Source organism: Maylandia zebra, linkage group LG16, assembly GCF_041146795.1.
Source record: "Maylandia zebra isolate NMK-2024a linkage group LG16, Mzebra_GT3a, whole genome shotgun sequence".
Classification (NCBI taxonomy): Eukaryota; Metazoa; Chordata; class Actinopteri; order Cichliformes; family Cichlidae; genus Maylandia; species Maylandia zebra.
Window position 1 is genome coordinate 22,674,858 of NC_135182.1, and position 17,535 is coordinate 22,692,392.

Below are 17,535 nucleotides of genomic sequence, written 5' to 3' on the forward strand. Positions count from 1 at the left end.
GTGTTAATGGCAATAATTGTCAAAAAATGTGTCATTACTACAGGAGTATAATCATCTTTATATAAAAATATATGTTTTTAAATCTAGCAATCTTTTAGGACCAAAGAAATGGATGGTGGTATGTGCACTTTTCTTCTTCAGTTTAGATTACTATATGAGCCAGAACTGGACTGCTATGCGATTCAATTTCATGCTTCTTCACTGTTGCAGAAATACAGAGTTGAGGCTGGGGCCCAGGCAGGAGAGAGGTAAAACAGCACTAACCACTGCATTCTTTGGGTTGGCCTGTTCGTGGTGCATCTCCATGAGCTGCTCCGGACTGGCGCTGTGGACCCGACTCAGCACATTAAACCAACCGCTAAATGGGTCAGAGGGAGTTCGAAAAGCAAAAGTCAGCAAAAGTGTAATTGAAAATGACACCGTGAACTTCCACTGGCAACCACAAGGGGGAACTTTATTTCTACACATCAATTTTAGAGGTGAAAGGAAAACACTATTTACAAAATAGCTGCAGTTTGTTCTGAGAAATCTGTGGATGTGATGTACCTGGCATCTTCAGGAGACTCTGCGTAGATGTGGTACGTCCTCTCCTCAGTTACGATATTCAGTGCATTTTCCTTCTCGTGATTGTCCACTATTTCCCTGCACAAACAAAAAGAATAAACCATTACTGCATGTGGCTATGTTTGTTTCAAGCTGGTAACAATGAGTTCAATCAAAGCTAAAAAATAAACAAATCAAAAAACAGGGAACTGAGTCTTACTTGGCTGCACGGATGTCGATGGTGCCTTTCAGCTTCTCTTCGCTGTCATTCTCGAAATACATGAGCTTCGACTCGCGCAGAACGAACCAGCGCATCTTCCAGTTGCGCCGAGACAAAGTCGACATTCCTCCTCCTTTCTTGTAAAGCCAGCCAGATTTGAGGGAGTCCTGCTTTGCGCGGAACCACATGAAAGTTTCGTCTTTCAGGACGCACCAGCGACGGCGCCACGGGATCATCAAACCACCTGAGAGGTGAGAAAAGGATGATAATTTATTTTGTTTACTGTGAAATCTCTCTACGACAGATGGAGATCGCACAACTTTGTGCACACAGAAAGATGCATCCCAAAAACACAACGCATGAAAAGCTCCCTCAGTGAGTTAAACTTCACAGCCCTCACATAAACCTGAAAACATCAGCGGAAAACAAATGCGTAAAATACAAAAAGAGCCTTCAAGAAAACTCACAAAATGGACATTAAAGCTGCACAAAGACAATGTGCATGCCTGCTGGTCAGTGTCGTGTTTTTATTAAGTCTACTCACTCTTCATGTAGAGGTAGCCATGGAAATATGGAGGCCCGGTGCCGTTCAGCAGATTCACTCTGCCATTACAAACTTCTTCATCTGTGTCAACATATCCATCATTGTCCTCATCGCTGTCAATGAACTGCAAAAAAAAGACATCAGCATTTGAATAGATTAGACAGACTTTTAAACTGAAATCTTAAAGTAATAATTACTTCAAAAAAAATCCACAAAGGCAGAAATTTATAGCAACAATTTAAGTTAATTTCGTTTTTTAATTTTTCTGATGGTGAAGTCGAGCTGTTATTTTGCACTTTAAGGGCCTAAAATCTGTCTGACTTTGTAGCCACGGTGCTGCCAATCTCCTTTAAACTTGGCTCACACACATCCACCCACACAAACACACACGTGCCATTACATGCACCCATCCTTCTTCCCCTTTGACATTTTGCTGATCTCACAGTGTTGGGTCGCTGAGTGCAGATTCACATGCTTGTCAGCAGAGCCAAAACAAACATTTTCAGCATTGCTGCTCAGCGATTCTTAAACAAGCCTTTTGATAAGACGCAGCCTTGCAGAAATGCATTTTCTAACCGACTTTAAGACAATCTCTCTTGAGGCAACACGAGGAAGTATAATAAGCGCTGAGGAAATCTAGGTGGGTTTCGGTGTACTGGAGAACAATGGCTTAAGTTAGACCGGATATGGAAACAGAAAATTCAGTGACCCCATGTTTTTGAAAACTCTGTGAGCAAAAATTTAAAAGATTTTAACAAACAATCCAATTTCTCCAGAGGGGATTTCCCGTCTTGGCTAGATTTACTGATTTACTTTCTTCTTCCACTGGACCTCAGAGTTCGTGCCAAATGTCTAGCTATTTAAAAGTGAAACTCTGCACATTTTACAGTTAAAACAACTCCACAGAATTTAACAGCCATGACTTTTTGTTGTTATTTCTCACCGAGTCCGAGCTGCCTCTGAAGGAGTCCAGGCTGTTCTGAGTGCATGAGGATTTTCGCAGCACCTCCTCATCTGTGATATGGCCATCGTTAGTGCTAGCACCTGAACTCCCATGGGCCTCCTCAAACTCTTCCTGGTCATAGTCTGACTCTACGTCTGGCAGGTTCGTGTGAGTTGGCTCTTCATTTACAGGCTCAAAGTCTGAGGCCCTCTGGCGTGGCCGCTTTTCTCCATTAGTAACCAGTGGAGGAGGTGGAGGGATTTGGGAGTCTGTGAGGACAGGGGCATGACTCAGTCCATTGGGGGTATCTTGGCTTAGCTTTCCTGCTGCAGGGGAGGCTGATGAGGAGGAGACCACTAATCCTCCTGCAAAGGCAGGCGGAGGAGGGGGAATACTTTGGAATATTTCCTTATCAAGAGGAACTGCAGCTGGAGGTGGGAAGTCAGGCAAAGCGATGCGCTCATCCTCCGCGTGGAAACCCTCATCCACCTCCTCTTCAGCTAGAGGTGCGGTAGATTCAGCTGGGTCGTGGAGGTTCTCCTCGCTCGAGAGGGATGGCTCCAAACCACCAAAGTCCAGCAGTTCCAAGAATTCAGTAGCCACACGAGAAGCCTCCTTTTCCAGTCTGTAGATCTCGGCATCCCTCATCTGACGCAGCTCCTCACGTGAGACGTCCCCAAGAAGCGACACGCTGTCTTCCTGCTGCTTGTGCAGACGCTCGATCTCCCTCTCGAGCCGCAGGATCTCCTCCATCTGACGGCTCTCCTCCTCAGACGTGTGGCTGCTGGACAGAGTCTGGGACAGCTCCTTCTATCGACCACACAAGTAAAGAAAGTGCAGAATTGTGTTATTTATGTGAATGCATTCATGGGCATTCTTTATTTTTGACATTGGAAGACAAACTGAAATTACCTTTTGACAAGCACCGTTCATGAGTGAGTTCCTAAAAATAAAATATGAATACGTTAGTCATGAAATGAAGAAAGAAAATGACTTGACAGATGACTTGGCTACTCCTGGAAATTCCTGACGAATCACAAAATTTAGCATTTTTCTATTCCAGTAACAGTTAAAGCTGTTATTTCAGGCGCTGTTTTGTGTGTTAATGCATACATAGATCTGCACATCTGTTTCTGAGCCACATTATTCTTGTGAGTCTCATGAGTACTACATCGCTTAACATCAGAATCTCCGCGTAGCTCCTGACTATATGTTGCCTCTCAATTCTCCCTGTTTAGCGTGGTGTAGGCGGCATGAGATGTTGACAGATTAACCTGCACTTCACCCCGCGATGACAGCCTTTCCCTGCTTTTTCACAACCACTGGGAAAAAGCCGGAGCTTAAAAAAGCGTCTGTCCAGAGCCAATCGCAATGGTCGCTCTACGCGTGAACCAACCAAACCCATCTGAATTCTCGACCTTAATTGTGATGGCACACCTGTAAAGTTTCGGCAGAGACATAAATGCCTGCTAAAGGGCTCAAAACTGCCTTTGTGGCCGATTCTCCAAAAGATGGTGTCACCTGCACCAGCTGCCATCACAACATACCCATACACAGACTGCGGTAAACACAGGGCATTGTACCTTGTCTTTTCCCCGTTTTCTGCTAATTTCTGCTTTTCCTCTTTCTCCTTAATCAGTCTTTGCTCCTCCTTCTTCATCAACTCCTCCTCCTCTGCCCTCCTCTTCAGCTCCTCTTCGGCTAGCTTCCGTTTCTCCTCCTCCTCCTCCTTCTTCCTCCTCTCTTCCTCCTCCTCCTCTTCCTCCTGCTTCCTCCTTTCCTCCATCCTCTTCTTCTCCTCCTCTACTCGCCTCCGCTCCTCTTCCTCTTCTCTCCTCCTCCTCTCCTCCTCCTCTCGCTTCTGCTTCTCCTCTTTGAGCTGTCGATACAGGGCTCGGGCCAGCTGGCCTCTGTGATGTTTCTGCAGGACAATGGCAGCCAAGCGCAGGCGCAGAAAGACGCGTCTCCAAAAGTGAGCGCGGTAGTTCTTCTGGATGGTGACGATGCTGGACAGAGCCCTCTTATACTGTTTCCTGAGGACGAAATCAAAAATTGACATTCATAATCGGCATAAAAATCATATTTAATCCAGCTTCACTGAGGAACTTTGTGCCTCGCCTCAAACATATTTGTAAAGCTGGACAGCCCTACATGGCCTCCTCCTAACGCCCGCTGCTATTCTCTGTTCAAACAAACACACTGGTAAAAAAGCTAGTTGTGAACTGTGCAATGTTTAGAGTCTGACGAGCTTGTGCTCTTCCATTGTGGTGGTGTGGGCTGCTCTGTTTAGCCCTCTGACTAAGCCCCATCACCCACACACAATACATGCATTGAAAACACACACATATAAACACGCACAAATACACGTGACTTTCTCAGGACCACACACACTGCTCCGACTCTCTGACCCTTAGTCCGACCTAGCCTCCACGGTAATCACTTCATGGCCTTTATCAGGTCTCAGGATGGACCCTGACTGAAGATAAAGTTACACGTAATAATACAAAGGCTTTACTTGTGTATTAGGGGAACTTTTCAAAGCTCTTCTTTAGTATGAATGTCTCTAAGGGGAAGCAAACCCAGAACCTGAATGCTGTCATCAGTCCCATTATAGTCTCCCAGTGGAGCCTTTCAGAGGACTGTATGTAACGTTATACTGTATATAGCAGCACGCAGGTGGAGTACGGCTAGATGCCCCTGGGTGTCTACGAATGCAGCTTCTTAAACCACCACGGTGATGGATGTTCTGCCAGTCAGGCGGAGTGGACAGGCGAAGAACTTGTTGCTTAGGCTGAAGACAGATTTACATAGATTTGCTTAAGAAGAAGTGCACTTCTGATAGTGTAGGAATAAATGACATCTCTGTTATGCTCAGAAAACTGTCTTTTTCAGAGCAGTCTAATTATCATGAACATCATTAGAGATGTAGTAATTCAGGGATAGCCATTTATAACTTGAAAGATGACGGTTTGGGCCTTTTTTTCCTTGAAAGGGTGTTGAAATCATGCAATTCCTCATCTTTGAAGCTACAGGACAGCGGCACAAGTGGGTTAATACTTCATTAGATTGCAGGGAATCATCGGGATGTTGTGTAATTTCAATGAAAGCCAGCGCACTCTTAACCATGTGTCCTCCCTTTGATAGGAATCTTTTCTTTCATCAGACTTTTAAAATAAATGTTCATCTTAAAGAAATAAACGTAAAAAGATCTAAAGATAGTACTAAAGTGACCAGAAAAATTCACACTGTTTGGGCTATTCTGCAGTCTCAGTTCATCAGTTTATGAGTTTACCTTCCAATCTACAAGGCTTTCTAAGGTAGAAACTTTAAAACAGTGCACGTACACGGTTCTGCATGCCCGAAAACGGCTTCCTATCTACAATTTCAACACTGTGGTAATCGCTGGCCATCGCCAAGTCAGCAAGGTTTAAGCCCACTTAACACACATCCACACACAGGCGCACATACAGAGGTAAACAAATGTGCAAATGATTCCACAAATGCACTTAATCCCCCCCCCCCCCGCCGCCCTGCGCTCCTATACACGCAGGTTGTACTACAAAACAAACACTGACAACCTGACAACTGTCTCTGCCACTCAATCATCCATCTTCCCCCCACCTCCACACTCCCACCACTCACCTTGCCACATAGCTCAGGATGTGGGCGCGGATCACCATGCCAGCCCTGCGCCGCACCTCTTCCCTTTCCTTCTCCAGCCTTTGCTCCAGGGCCTCCTTCAAGAACACCTGCGGGAAGAGCAGCGCCACGGCCGACAAGGAGTGACACAGACACAGTGAGACACAGAGAAGGAGGTTGAGGGAGAGAGGGGGAAAAAATGGGATGGGTTAGTTCCTCTTCCTCTTGGTAAGGCTGTAAAAGAGGGCCCACAGAGATGTAAAGGGCCCCTCTTGTCTGCTGGCAGAACCCCGTGCCCACTGCAGAGGAAGCTGTGGTGCAGCTGAGGCTAGCAGGCTAGCTGCCCTCCCTGTCTGCAGAACAGAGCAGAAGGGAAAACTGGCACTGAGACTGCAGTGTTGCTGCTACTGCTACTGCTGCTGCAGCGCCTCATTGTGTTCAAGCGTCCTTCCTGAGCATTTCCCTTCTGCTGTTACCGCTGCGTTGGTAGTTCGACTGACGTGCACAGGCAGAAAGGCACAGAGAGGGAGGGGAGAGGTAGGGAGAGAGGAGTGATGAAAGGATGAGGGGGAGGGATGGTGGCTGGTGTCCAGATAGAAAGTCACACCCCTCTTTGCTCATATGAAGGAAAGAGAAAGAGTTTAGTTAACCCTTCCCTCACTACTGGAGTTTTCTCGCAACCTTGTCTTTGTATGACTTTTGACAGCTCGAAAGTCACACTCGACTTAAATGAACATGCCTGCATGAAACATAATCAGATTTTCACTGTACGAATATGCTGCGAGGCTGGGAACAGCAGCCAGCTTAGACACGGCAGTATCTGTCGCTCAACTGGGTGATCGAGGGAAGACCCCTGCTCGTATGCGTATTTGTGTCCCAGATGTTGCGCTAATCAAAGGATCCCACAGCTGCAGCCCTGCCTGCCTGTCTCGGTAAAGTCTGTGAGAGGAGGAAACTTCCCCTTCATCCACATCCTTCCCTCGTCTGTAAAACAAATGGCTCACAAACACACATACACAATCCATGCAACATCACCAAAGCCCCTAATTCTGGGTACACGCTTCCTCTGCACACAATCAGCACATACATAATTACACGCAGATTGTTTCTCCAAAGGAAATGTATCCCCCTTCTCCGTTTCAGTCTCTTTCCCACAGCCCACACTACATTAACCTAAACCCCAAAATATTGCCCTGCCATGCACAAAATGAAACGTACTCAGCCGCACTATGTCTTTTTGGGTTTTGCTTTGAGAAACTAGCCTTTTTTTTTCCTTCGCCCTCGATGTGTAGATAAGCTTTGCAGAGCAAAGAAGTGAGCAGCGGCAGCCAGAGGTCAAAGGGCTGATCACAGAAGGGAAGCTTTACCCGCACGGTGACTTCGGGGATGTATACTGTGTGCATGTGCAAGAAATTTAATATAGATTGGCATGTGCACATTAGTGGTTATGGACCAATTCAAAAGGAACCAAATGTGGCTCGCATCAATTATTTTCTGTCTTGATGTACAGCATGCCATGTGTGCAGCTGACACTATTCATAGTCTGCCAGCCAAATTGGGTATTACAACAAAAGTGTCCAAAAAGAAACCAACAAATCCGAAATGTCTCAGTGATTTTTACAGCCACGCAGGAACCACAACTTAAAGCAGGAAGTCGAATGTGGATTTAGCCGATTTTGAAAGAGCTCCACAAAAACTGCTTTATTTGTATCCTTTCTTGTCGCAGTACTGACGCGTTCATGCTGAGTATTAACACAGGTTTTACTGTCCAGTTCAAAAAAGTCATTAAAGGTTAATCATTCAGTGATAGCATGGAAAAAAGGGGCAGTCTGTTGGCGGTGGGGGGATTGATGATTGTTGGAAAATGAGAGCAGAAAAGGAAGGACGGCCATCGATATGCTGTGCTGCCAACAATCATATCTGTTATAAGTTTTCTAAGATGAAGCATGATGTGTAACGTTCTACAAAGCTCTGCTTGGCTGCAACATTTCACCAGCGCCGTCCGCCTCCAAATCACACTGCTTGCAGTTTAGTTTATTAAATCAGCAACTCAGTCGGTGTCGAGGCTAACGCTCTGCTAGCTACAATAAGTTCGCCTCAGGATTACTGTAAGCCCCTCGGTTACAGTTACAGTAACAGTGTCAGGGTTTTTAGGAGCGGCCGAGTAACTCTGCGGTTGTCAACAAGAGAGCCGTAGATTGACCACAACCGGTCAGAAAAATCTTTGTGACATGAGTCACAGCAACTGTGGTACACATTAACAGCTCGGGAAAGACAGCAGCTCGACTTCTTGGGAAAGATTCGCTCCCAGATAATTACTGAGTGAAGCCTTTCAGTGCACTGTTTCATCTTAAGGGAACTGAGTGTTTTTTTTTAAGTATCAAATGGCGATTTATTGTTTTTTGAGCATGCTATCAGAGCATGTAGCTGACAGAGGTGTGTACTGGAGAGTCATTCGAAAAAGAAAAACAGAGTGGCAGTTTATATAATCCGTCAGGCTGCCCAGTTGTGTCTGTGTGCATGCATTTGTACTGTATTTAATACACTGTGGGGCCTGAGATAAGGTGTGGGGGTTCACCTCCTATTTTGGTAACAAAAAGCTCATCTTCACAAGGTAAAACATTAAAATTCTTTCTGCATAATATTAGGTATATCAATTAAAATTTAGATTACTGGTAGGGGCAGGGTTGGCTTAGTGATTCTGGTTACTGAAAGATCTCAGGACATAAGTTAAAGTCAGCGCCACGTACTGCTAAGTGACATAAACAAGTCTGGGCATGTGTATAAGTGAGTCCATGTGTGAACGCGTGCTGCACCTTTGTCTTCCCCAGCTGCCACTCTTTCTTGTCTTTGTTGTGAAGTGTGAGAAGCTCTAAGCAACTCTCCTTCTCGTCCTCTGAGTGGATTTTGTTTGTCAGGATCATCTTATACCTGCAGAAAAAAAAAAAGCATACAGCACAAATCTTCTTTCCTGATTTTTTAAAAATAGTTTTCGACTACAATATTTAGCCAATTATCTCAGTTTTATTGTGTGCACATATTTTTCCAACCTGCTATAGAAGTCCTTAAAGGTTCTCCGGACAGGGAATCCAGCCCTGCGAATCTTTACAGTTTCCAGCATCCCGGAGTACCTCAGCTGGTTCAGGACAACGTCAGGATCAAACTGGTTGGCCTTCTGTATTTGGTAAACAACAAAACATGTTTTTCATGTCAAATAATAACAGTAAGACATCAGTGTTTAGAATACTGATGCCATTTTTTTCCTGTTGTGCGTTCTATATATAACCTTCCTTATTGTAGGTAGTGCAAAATGTGTTGCAGCTAAAACCTGCATGCACGCCTAGTCAAACAGTTTTACTGCTGAGTCGAGTTAAACTTGAACTAAAAAGTAAATTACCATGGCGAGGACTATCATTTTACATTAACAATCAGGTTACTAAAAGGAAAGCGCACACCACCGGCGAGAGAAACCCGAACAGTGTTGAGCAAGACATAACCAGACGGAGTTGCCTTTTCTTTGAGGAATAATCAGCCTCATTGTTCATAGTTCTGTGTTACCAGTAATCCTCCGACCTACTTATCAAAAAGGATCTGTGATGTCTGCCGCCCTTCTACACAAGCTGCCTGATCACTGCTCTCCACACGAAGGCCATTTATCACCCAGAGGGCACAGAGTGCTGGATAAGCCCCACACGACCACAGCATTCCTCGATGTGTCAATCTAATTACAGGCTAATGCTACTACGCATGGAAACAGGCATACTTACAAAGGCACAGACACGCTTTGCATGTGCTCGTGCTCATAATCAAACACACACGTGAAAGGGCAGCCCTCCGCGCTCTGAACTCTGCTCTTTAACGGAGGATTTAGGCGGCTTGAAAAAGGTACGAAACGTTGACTTGCTTGAGTGAAAAACAAGCTGACCCTTGCCTCGGTGACATTTATCCTAAGAAAAGCAGGAGCATGGAAATCGCATAAATACATTCTTGGTGTGTGCGTGTCTGGATGCATTTGCATGCATGTAATCATGTCAGAGGATTGTGCATGCCATGCCATCATATTGTAGGATTAGCAGAGGCCCGGCTTGTTCCATCTTGACCAACCAAAGCTAGGTAAAGGAATACAAGACAGCCAATGAGAGCAGGGGACACATGAGACAGAAAGGCAGAAAAAAAAGCAGATGGGTGAGGAAAAACAGACAACAGAGTAGTTTCCATCCAAGCAAGCAAGCAAGAAGCTGTGGAATGACGCATATGGAGTGGGAGGTAAAGAGTAGTGAAGGAAGGACAACCACGGCTCTGTGTACAATAATAACAGTAAGAAGGAGAATGTCCCTGGATTACACCACAGTCATTCACAAGGAAAACAAAGAAGCTGATATAACTGACACTCCAACTATCTAATAAACCATAACACAGATTAAGAAGCAGGTTGCAGTTTTGTGGTAAAGAGCAGTAGGGGAGCATAGGAGTAGTAAATAAATACCCCGCTAGCTGGAACGCAAATACAGTTATGTGATCTTATCTTGGCATTCCACTGGTGCAGCCAGATCAGCAGAGCATTAGCCAAGCTGCTGCAGCTGGAGTGGCCAGTACTGACCTCTGACCTCTGGCAAAGAGGCTAAAGTGGTAGGAATGTGCTGGTACACAGCCCTTTTATTTGAGGAAGTACAATGAGAGCCTTTGCACCAACGTTTGTTACTTATGAACGCTTGTACTTGGAAAAAAAAGAAATAACTTTTCAATACGGATCATTTAAATGACTTTGAGGCAAAGTGCGATCGCGATGTGGGAGGCATAAGAACATAAACACAACAAGACTAAATATTAACCCCAAGCAGTGAATAACACCGAGGAGGTTTACCTCCACAGGTGCTGACCTTGAGAGGAACTTTTTTTTCTTTCTTTTTTATGCGATGAATAAAAATGACGTGACTTACCTTGTCCATGTTAGGTTTGATGCAGCGTACAAAAAAGGGGTTGGAGGCACTTAGTGTGGCCATCAGGGAATGGAGAGAGTCCTGAAAAGCATCAAACACAAGAGCATATTACTGCTTGTTTGTTTTTTTAAGTCTGCCGAAAAATATAAACACTTGTCTCACTGTTCTGTACTTTGTCTGCTAAGTATAAGTGGGTTGTTATTAAGGTATTGGTGTAATAAGTAAAAGTACTGAGTAAATGTTCTTTGGTACTTCTCAACTCCCACATTTATCATAAGAGACACAAATGTATATATACAAAGCCACACTCCGAGGACCCCTGAACCTCACAGACTCCTGTAGGTTCATTTTCCTTCCTGCCTCAGACAGACTGTCTCCAGTAAGGCCTGGCCTGGCAGAGCTGAGTGTGATTGGCCCCTGGTTGGCCCCTCTCTGCCCAGCCATCAACCCTAATCCCCTGGCTTTGGGAACTGTAGGCCAGGGCAGCCTGCCAAATCCTTCTCCGCTCCTTCCCTCCACACTACAGTTAGAGCATGCTAAGCTGTCCTCCACTCCACTCCCTCCTCCACCCGCAGCCCAGCTCACAACAACATATTTCACACAGCCCATCACCCATCATCTACTGCAGATCAAGTACACATACGGCATTCTCCTCCCCATCTGTGTCTCCAGGATTTCAACCTTCTGTTCTGCATTTACGCCGCTGCACTTGCACTCACCATGCCAATATAAAAAGTGTAGTGTTAAGGGTTAAGTGATCACCACACACAGCAGTATTTGGGAGACAACTGGCTCATTGTTAGTGTAATGACGCAATCACGGCGTCATGTGCGTAGAACTGAGAGAGATATTTAGGTCTGAGGAGCTTCAGTCTCACCCTGAACTGCGAGCTGACGGTGGGCTTGCGTCGGGCCGTGCCCATTTTTAGGGTCTCATCTCCATTTCTGCTGCCAACACGCTCAAAGAGGTCGTAGATGAAGTCAAGCCTGCACGTGAATGTAAACACATGAGCTCAATCGCATAGGTGTGCATTCAGAATAAAAAAGGAAAAGAGCGTGCCCTACTCACCTGCTGTCTTTGAGAATGAACAAGATGTCATCTCTGAAGGTGTCTCGGTTCTTCTCCAGGATTCCACGCACATCGTAGAGCACCTGAGGAAATGAAAACCAAAAAGACTGAGCGTGTTTAGATTGAAGAACAGCATAGGAGACATAGGAGTTAGGATACAAAGAAATAAGATGAATACAGCTGTTTAAATGCACTGTGGATGGGAACAAGTTATGACTTTTGCCCCGTAACTTTAAAAATCAAAGTAAACTTTTGCACTGCATGTCCTACGCTCACGAATGCGACACAAGTGATTTACAGCGACTATGAATATGCGTTTGAGGCTTGATGTAAATAAAGATAAGGGAGCAGGTGGCGGTGGGGGTGACTTGTCGAGCTCAGTCGAGGGCGTCACCTGTTGTGTCCCGTTCAGCTCCGCGGCATTCCTAAGCTCACCCTGATCCAGAGGGATACACTCAGAGTTTATGTTTGTTGCAGACACACTAATTACACTCCAGTGCAGATTTAATGGAATAATCTCATATAGGACGCTCTCTGCGTCACTCAATTTCAGGTTCGTTAACCCAGACAGTAAACCAGGGGTGGTCTCGTGATTCTAAAGCAAATTAGATTTGTCTGGAGGAATTACACCTTAATGCAATATGTTTGCACACAGTAACAAACTGAATACATTTGGACTATCAATAAACACTTAAAGCTTAAATATCAGACATTAAGTTTTCTTGGACAACTTCCCGTCTGTTTTTCAAATTATCTGTCTTTCTCTGGCACCGAGCAGATTATCTAATCTGTGGGAAGATGCTACGATTTCCTCCAGAAACCTCAGCAACATTTCAAATAACAAACAGGGCTTTCAGAGAGGCGAGTATACTGTCTAGAGAGAGAACAACTGGCTGCCCTGGCAGCGCCTGTCTTCTCTGGACCAGGTCATTACCATAGCCATCCTTGCCAGGCTTGTGACTGAGCCACCCCACTTGCACTAAGGAGACCTTGTCCGAGGCAGGCTTCATAAAGCCATTCTTTATATGAAAGCGAATCTTTCTACTCTTGCTCCACATTACATCCACTGTCCCACTCAATCACTGCAATTGTTCCCCTGCCCTGGTGTCTTTTTGGCCTTTCCTACACTCACATCAGTAGTGACCTCCCTTATCTTGCAAAGCAAAGGGAGGAGAAGACGATCATAAAGCAGTTTCTCCTGACTCAGGGAAAAAGACGGCGGAGGAGGCATCAGGCATCAACATCCCGCAGCAGATTTTGGCCAGGAAGATCCCACTGTCCGTCCAACAGCTACCTCACTTCCCCGAAACTAACAATTGAGGGAGCAAAAAAAAAAAAAAAGCAAAAAAAAAAGCTGGTGTCATGTGTGTATGTATGTGTAAATGTTGTTAAATACCTCTCCAGCGTAGTGCTTGATGCCAAACTGGTGATCAGTTACTCTTGGTTTGACATAGTACGGGTTTGTCTGGAGAGAAAGGACAAAGATACAGAAATTATCATGACATCCACTCATGTAGTTATAAAGAGATTAAGTAGAAGACACTGTGCGCTGGATTCACAGAGACAATAAAATGCCATGTGACAAGTTAAACATCAAATATAACATCAAAGCACATGAAACAAAATAAAACACATAAAATTAATACAAGGCCTAGTTATGAATAGCAGTTAAACAGTTACAGTTTAATCCTTTAAGGCAGGGTTCTCAAAAGCACCTAATTTTCATTAATGTGATTAATGTGACTGTTAAACAGTTAGGGTAATGTGGTATGGGGCGCCGTTTGTAAAGTGAAACATGCTGAAATTAACGGCAACATTTTTCCACATTTAGCTCAAAACAAGTCATTTTTTTTACAACATTTAGTAAAATATTTGTAATTTTTCATATTTAAAACAGAATTTTAAATGTTAAATCTAAATGTTAAATATTCAATCTAAATGTTAAATGTTAAAACTAAATATTATATTTAAATCTAAATGTTAAATTTAAATATTATATTTAAATCTAAATGTTAAATCTAAATATTATATTTAAATCTAAATGTTAAATTTAAATATTATATTTAAATCTAAATCTAAATGTTAAATCTAAATATTATATTTAAATCTAAATGTTATATCTAAATATTATATTTAAATCTAAATGTTATATCTAAATGCTAAATGTTAAATCTAAATGTTTAGGCTAACATGCAAATTTATTGCACGGATCAGCGGAAATACCAAAATAAAAGCTTTCCGGAAACCTCCGGTGCAAAAGTGTGCCGGTAGTGGTCAGACACGTTCTCACTCCCAAAGCGTAATAATTTTCGCTAGGTGACAAATTGTCAACATTTTATGCTTTCGGGTACCCAACACGTTCCTAAATTACGGCAACGGAAAAAGGAGAGCACATGAGAACCGTTTGGACTCAATCTACACATGTTCGTTCATTTTCTAAAAATCGCTTTGGAAAACACTATTTTACGTCATTTAACTGCTAGTAAAGGTTAGGAATAAGGTTATAGTTAGATAAGGTTAGATTTAGGGCTGGAACACATGGCTGAAACGTCTATTATGGCGGGACCGTCATTCCACTGGAATTCAGCCATAACCCGACCATGAGAAAGCACGTCCGGCGATTTAGTTGAAAACATCGGAAGATCCGTTTTGTCGGCCATCCAAAGGTTTAGCAGTAGTGCACTCTTAGCAGCTGCAGTCTCCACTTCACAATCGCTGCAGCACATGTCCAGCAAAATCGCTGGACATGCTCGTAGGCAAGAAGTGAAGCAGCACATGGCGGGGAGAACAGACACAATTTTGCACCGGAGGTTTTCGGGAAGCTTTTATTTTGTTATTTCCGTTGATCCGTACAATACATTTGCATATTAGCCTAAACATTTAGGTTTAACATTTAACATTTAGCATTTAGATTTAACATTTAGATTTAAATATAATATTTAGATTTAACTTTTAACATTTAGATTTAACTTTTAACATTTAGATTTAAATATAATATTTAGATTTAATATTTAACATTTAGATTTAACATTTAGATTTAACATTTAGATTTAAATATAATATTTAGATTTAATATTTAACATTTAGATTTAATATTTAACATTTGATGAAAAGTTACAAATATTTTGCTAAATGTTGTAAAAAATTACTCGAAAAAATATGTTTTTGTAAGGTTTTGAGCTAAATGTGGAAAAATTTTGCCGTTAATTTCAGCATGTTTCACTTTACAAACGGAACCCCATAATGTGGCGTGCACATGGTAACAGCTGAGTTTTACATCTGTGCTCAGACTACAGTACTTTGTGAATGCTTTGTGTTACTATGATACACCAAATATCCCCATAAAAGCATTCTCTTCTTCTATAAACCACTGAATTATGTCTCTAGCACAAATGGTAACAGAGTTATAGTCCTTTAAAAGCCATTGTAAAATTGCCCTTCTACCAGAACAGTGGTTAAAAAAAGATAAAATTACCACCTTCTATTGAAACCATTGCCAATGAGGCTTCAGCGAATAGTCGGTGGATAAACGGAAACGCCAGATGAATCTCTCAGGTCTTTTTTTGCTATTTCTTAATTATTTTTCTTAATGATACTGTTCATCTGCTATTGGTAGTGATTTTTTTCTAGGTCCTCCACCATTAGCACAAGATATGCTAGTTGCTAACAGTATTTAATTAGGGCAACAATGAGCTATTAGCCAAGCGGCTAACAGCTCTTTGTTGATCCCAAAATTCTATTTCGGGGCACGAGCCTGTCAAACTGTACTATGTGTTGTCAACTTTTTGTACCTTCGAATTAAGAATTGGAAACACATGTGCTTTTTATGACAGTTGTGGTACAGTTTTTTAAATTGCTTCCTTGCTAGTTGTCTGTTATGTGTAAACACAACACTTTTTCTTTCCTGAGTTAGGTAGGTTTTTTCTTCTTCTTAAATGATTCATAGGTCAGTTTGGACTGAAAATGAGTAAAAAGCAGCCAGTGTCCAAAGAAAACTTCGAATGACCTTCAGAAAGCCTGGAGAACTATTGCTCAAGACCACTTATAAAATACACGAAAGTCTGGGTGCGTCGAAGCAAAATACAAAGAAATGAAGGGTAGGTCATGAGACTTTTCACAGTACTGTATATAATGAGTTTCTATCTATTGTGCTGAAGATACTAGAACCCGGGTTTACAAACTAATTAATAAACAAATTTATCAAAAAAATACAACGTACACGTTTACATGTGTTGATTCATTTACGCTGTTTGCAACTTCCTTACATGATGTGATACAAACATCTTCTGCTCTGATCGCGACCTTAAAACGTAACACACGGATCCGCACCCAAGCAAACACCTCAGGGCGAGGTCATGCGGTTCTTAAGTCTCGCTCTGTATCGTTCTTGTTTTTTCCGTCAGCCATAGAAAACTCTTTTCTCCTGCACACAATGCTGGTCAGACCCAGAGAATGGCTGATCACATTTCAGTATTATTGTGTTCATGTGCCGGAGCGCCCGGGGGTGTGTACGAGTGCTGCTCAGACATTCAATGCAACAGGCGATTCATCAGCCAGGACAGAGGTTTAACTCTTTGAGGCTGTCTGAGCTGGTGGGCGGTGAAGGCATTTCCCCAGCTGGGGTTAAGAAGCTTTGGTGCGCGGATATGGGTCATTTTTATGGCTTTGCTGTCTATCGGGGAGGGATAGAGTGTGTAAAGGAGCCATGTAGGTTTTCACGTGTGCGTGTGGACTCACTGCGTGTCGACTGTGTAGTTTCTCCAGAAGGGTGTAGTCGGTGCCTTTGGGGAAGCGACTCTCCTCATTGATAAGAGCCAACATGCCCAGTTTCTAAAGGGGAGACAGACAAAAAGAGAGAGAGAGCAAAGAGTTTGAAACACACCAAAGTCATGATGGAACTAGTTGTAATCCCATTGGGGCACATCTGGCAGCTATAACAATACGTACAGGAAACAGCAATGTTATTCATTCAATATGCTTTTTTTAATTGAGAAAGAGAGAGGAGGCACTGCGCTCAGCAGAGTAGTTTCATGTCTTATAATGAACTAAAATCAGACAGATATGTAGGGATGAAGTAGTTGTAGTGTAGTGTTTCCTCCAAACTTGCCAAGTTTGTGATTTTAAACCAGAAATCTTTCAAACACTTATGTAGAGGCTCAGTTTTAACGTCATTATAAGTATGGTGGTAAAATAACACAAATTCATGCCTTACTCTAACCATACCTCTAACCGCTGACTAGTGTACATTACTGTGCAAACAACATGCAAAATGAGACTATATAATGATAGACTGCGAGATGGGAGTCAGTGTAAGCACAGTGTGGCGTCTGGGTCAGCCCCGCTCTGGCTGGTGGTTAGCGGTCTGTCCTGGTGATGACTTTGCTCTGTCAGGGTCTGACTGTCTGTTACCTTTTCTATGAGATCCAGACACTCAGCGTTATCCATCCAGTCTATGGCTTCCCACTGGATCCCCTCCCTGTGAAGACAAACACCCACACAGACAGACACACCATGTATACATAAACATCAACAACCAGGAAGACACAATGGCAGCATTATCCAGTGTGAGCATGTGATGAAATGAGCCATGTCCAGGCTGCTGGCCTATTGTACCAGAAAACAACTGGCTGCGGGAGAA

At 43.2% G+C, this 17,535-nt stretch overlaps 1 protein-coding gene across 1 annotated transcript in view; it reads right to left on the reverse strand.

Moving 5' to 3' along the window:
* The window catches only part of myo10l3 (myosin X, like 3), a 78,034-nt gene that overhangs the window by 9,523 nt on the left and 50,976 nt on the right, over positions 1 to 17,535 (reverse strand). Inside the window, exons 14-29 of the mRNA XM_014408260.4 lie at positions 17,307 to 17,373; positions 16,635 to 16,727; positions 13,294 to 13,362; positions 11,898 to 11,980; positions 11,707 to 11,815; positions 10,830 to 10,910; positions 8,940 to 9,064; positions 8,706 to 8,820; positions 5,893 to 5,999; positions 3,834 to 4,283; positions 3,163 to 3,193; positions 2,251 to 3,060; positions 1,308 to 1,431; positions 764 to 1,007; positions 547 to 642; positions 265 to 358 (exon numbers count right to left, since the gene is read on the reverse strand). Coding sequence (XP_014263746.3) covers positions 265 to 358; positions 547 to 642; positions 764 to 1,007; positions 1,308 to 1,431; positions 2,251 to 3,060; positions 3,163 to 3,193; positions 3,834 to 4,283; positions 5,893 to 5,999; positions 8,706 to 8,820; positions 8,940 to 9,064; positions 10,830 to 10,910; positions 11,707 to 11,815; positions 11,898 to 11,980; positions 13,294 to 13,362; positions 16,635 to 16,727; positions 17,307 to 17,373 — 2,698 coding nt within the window. The remainder of the gene's footprint in view (positions 1 to 264; positions 359 to 546; positions 643 to 763; positions 1,008 to 1,307; positions 1,432 to 2,250; positions 3,061 to 3,162; positions 3,194 to 3,833; positions 4,284 to 5,892; positions 6,000 to 8,705; positions 8,821 to 8,939; positions 9,065 to 10,829; positions 10,911 to 11,706; positions 11,816 to 11,897; positions 11,981 to 13,293; positions 13,363 to 16,634; positions 16,728 to 17,306; positions 17,374 to 17,535) is intronic.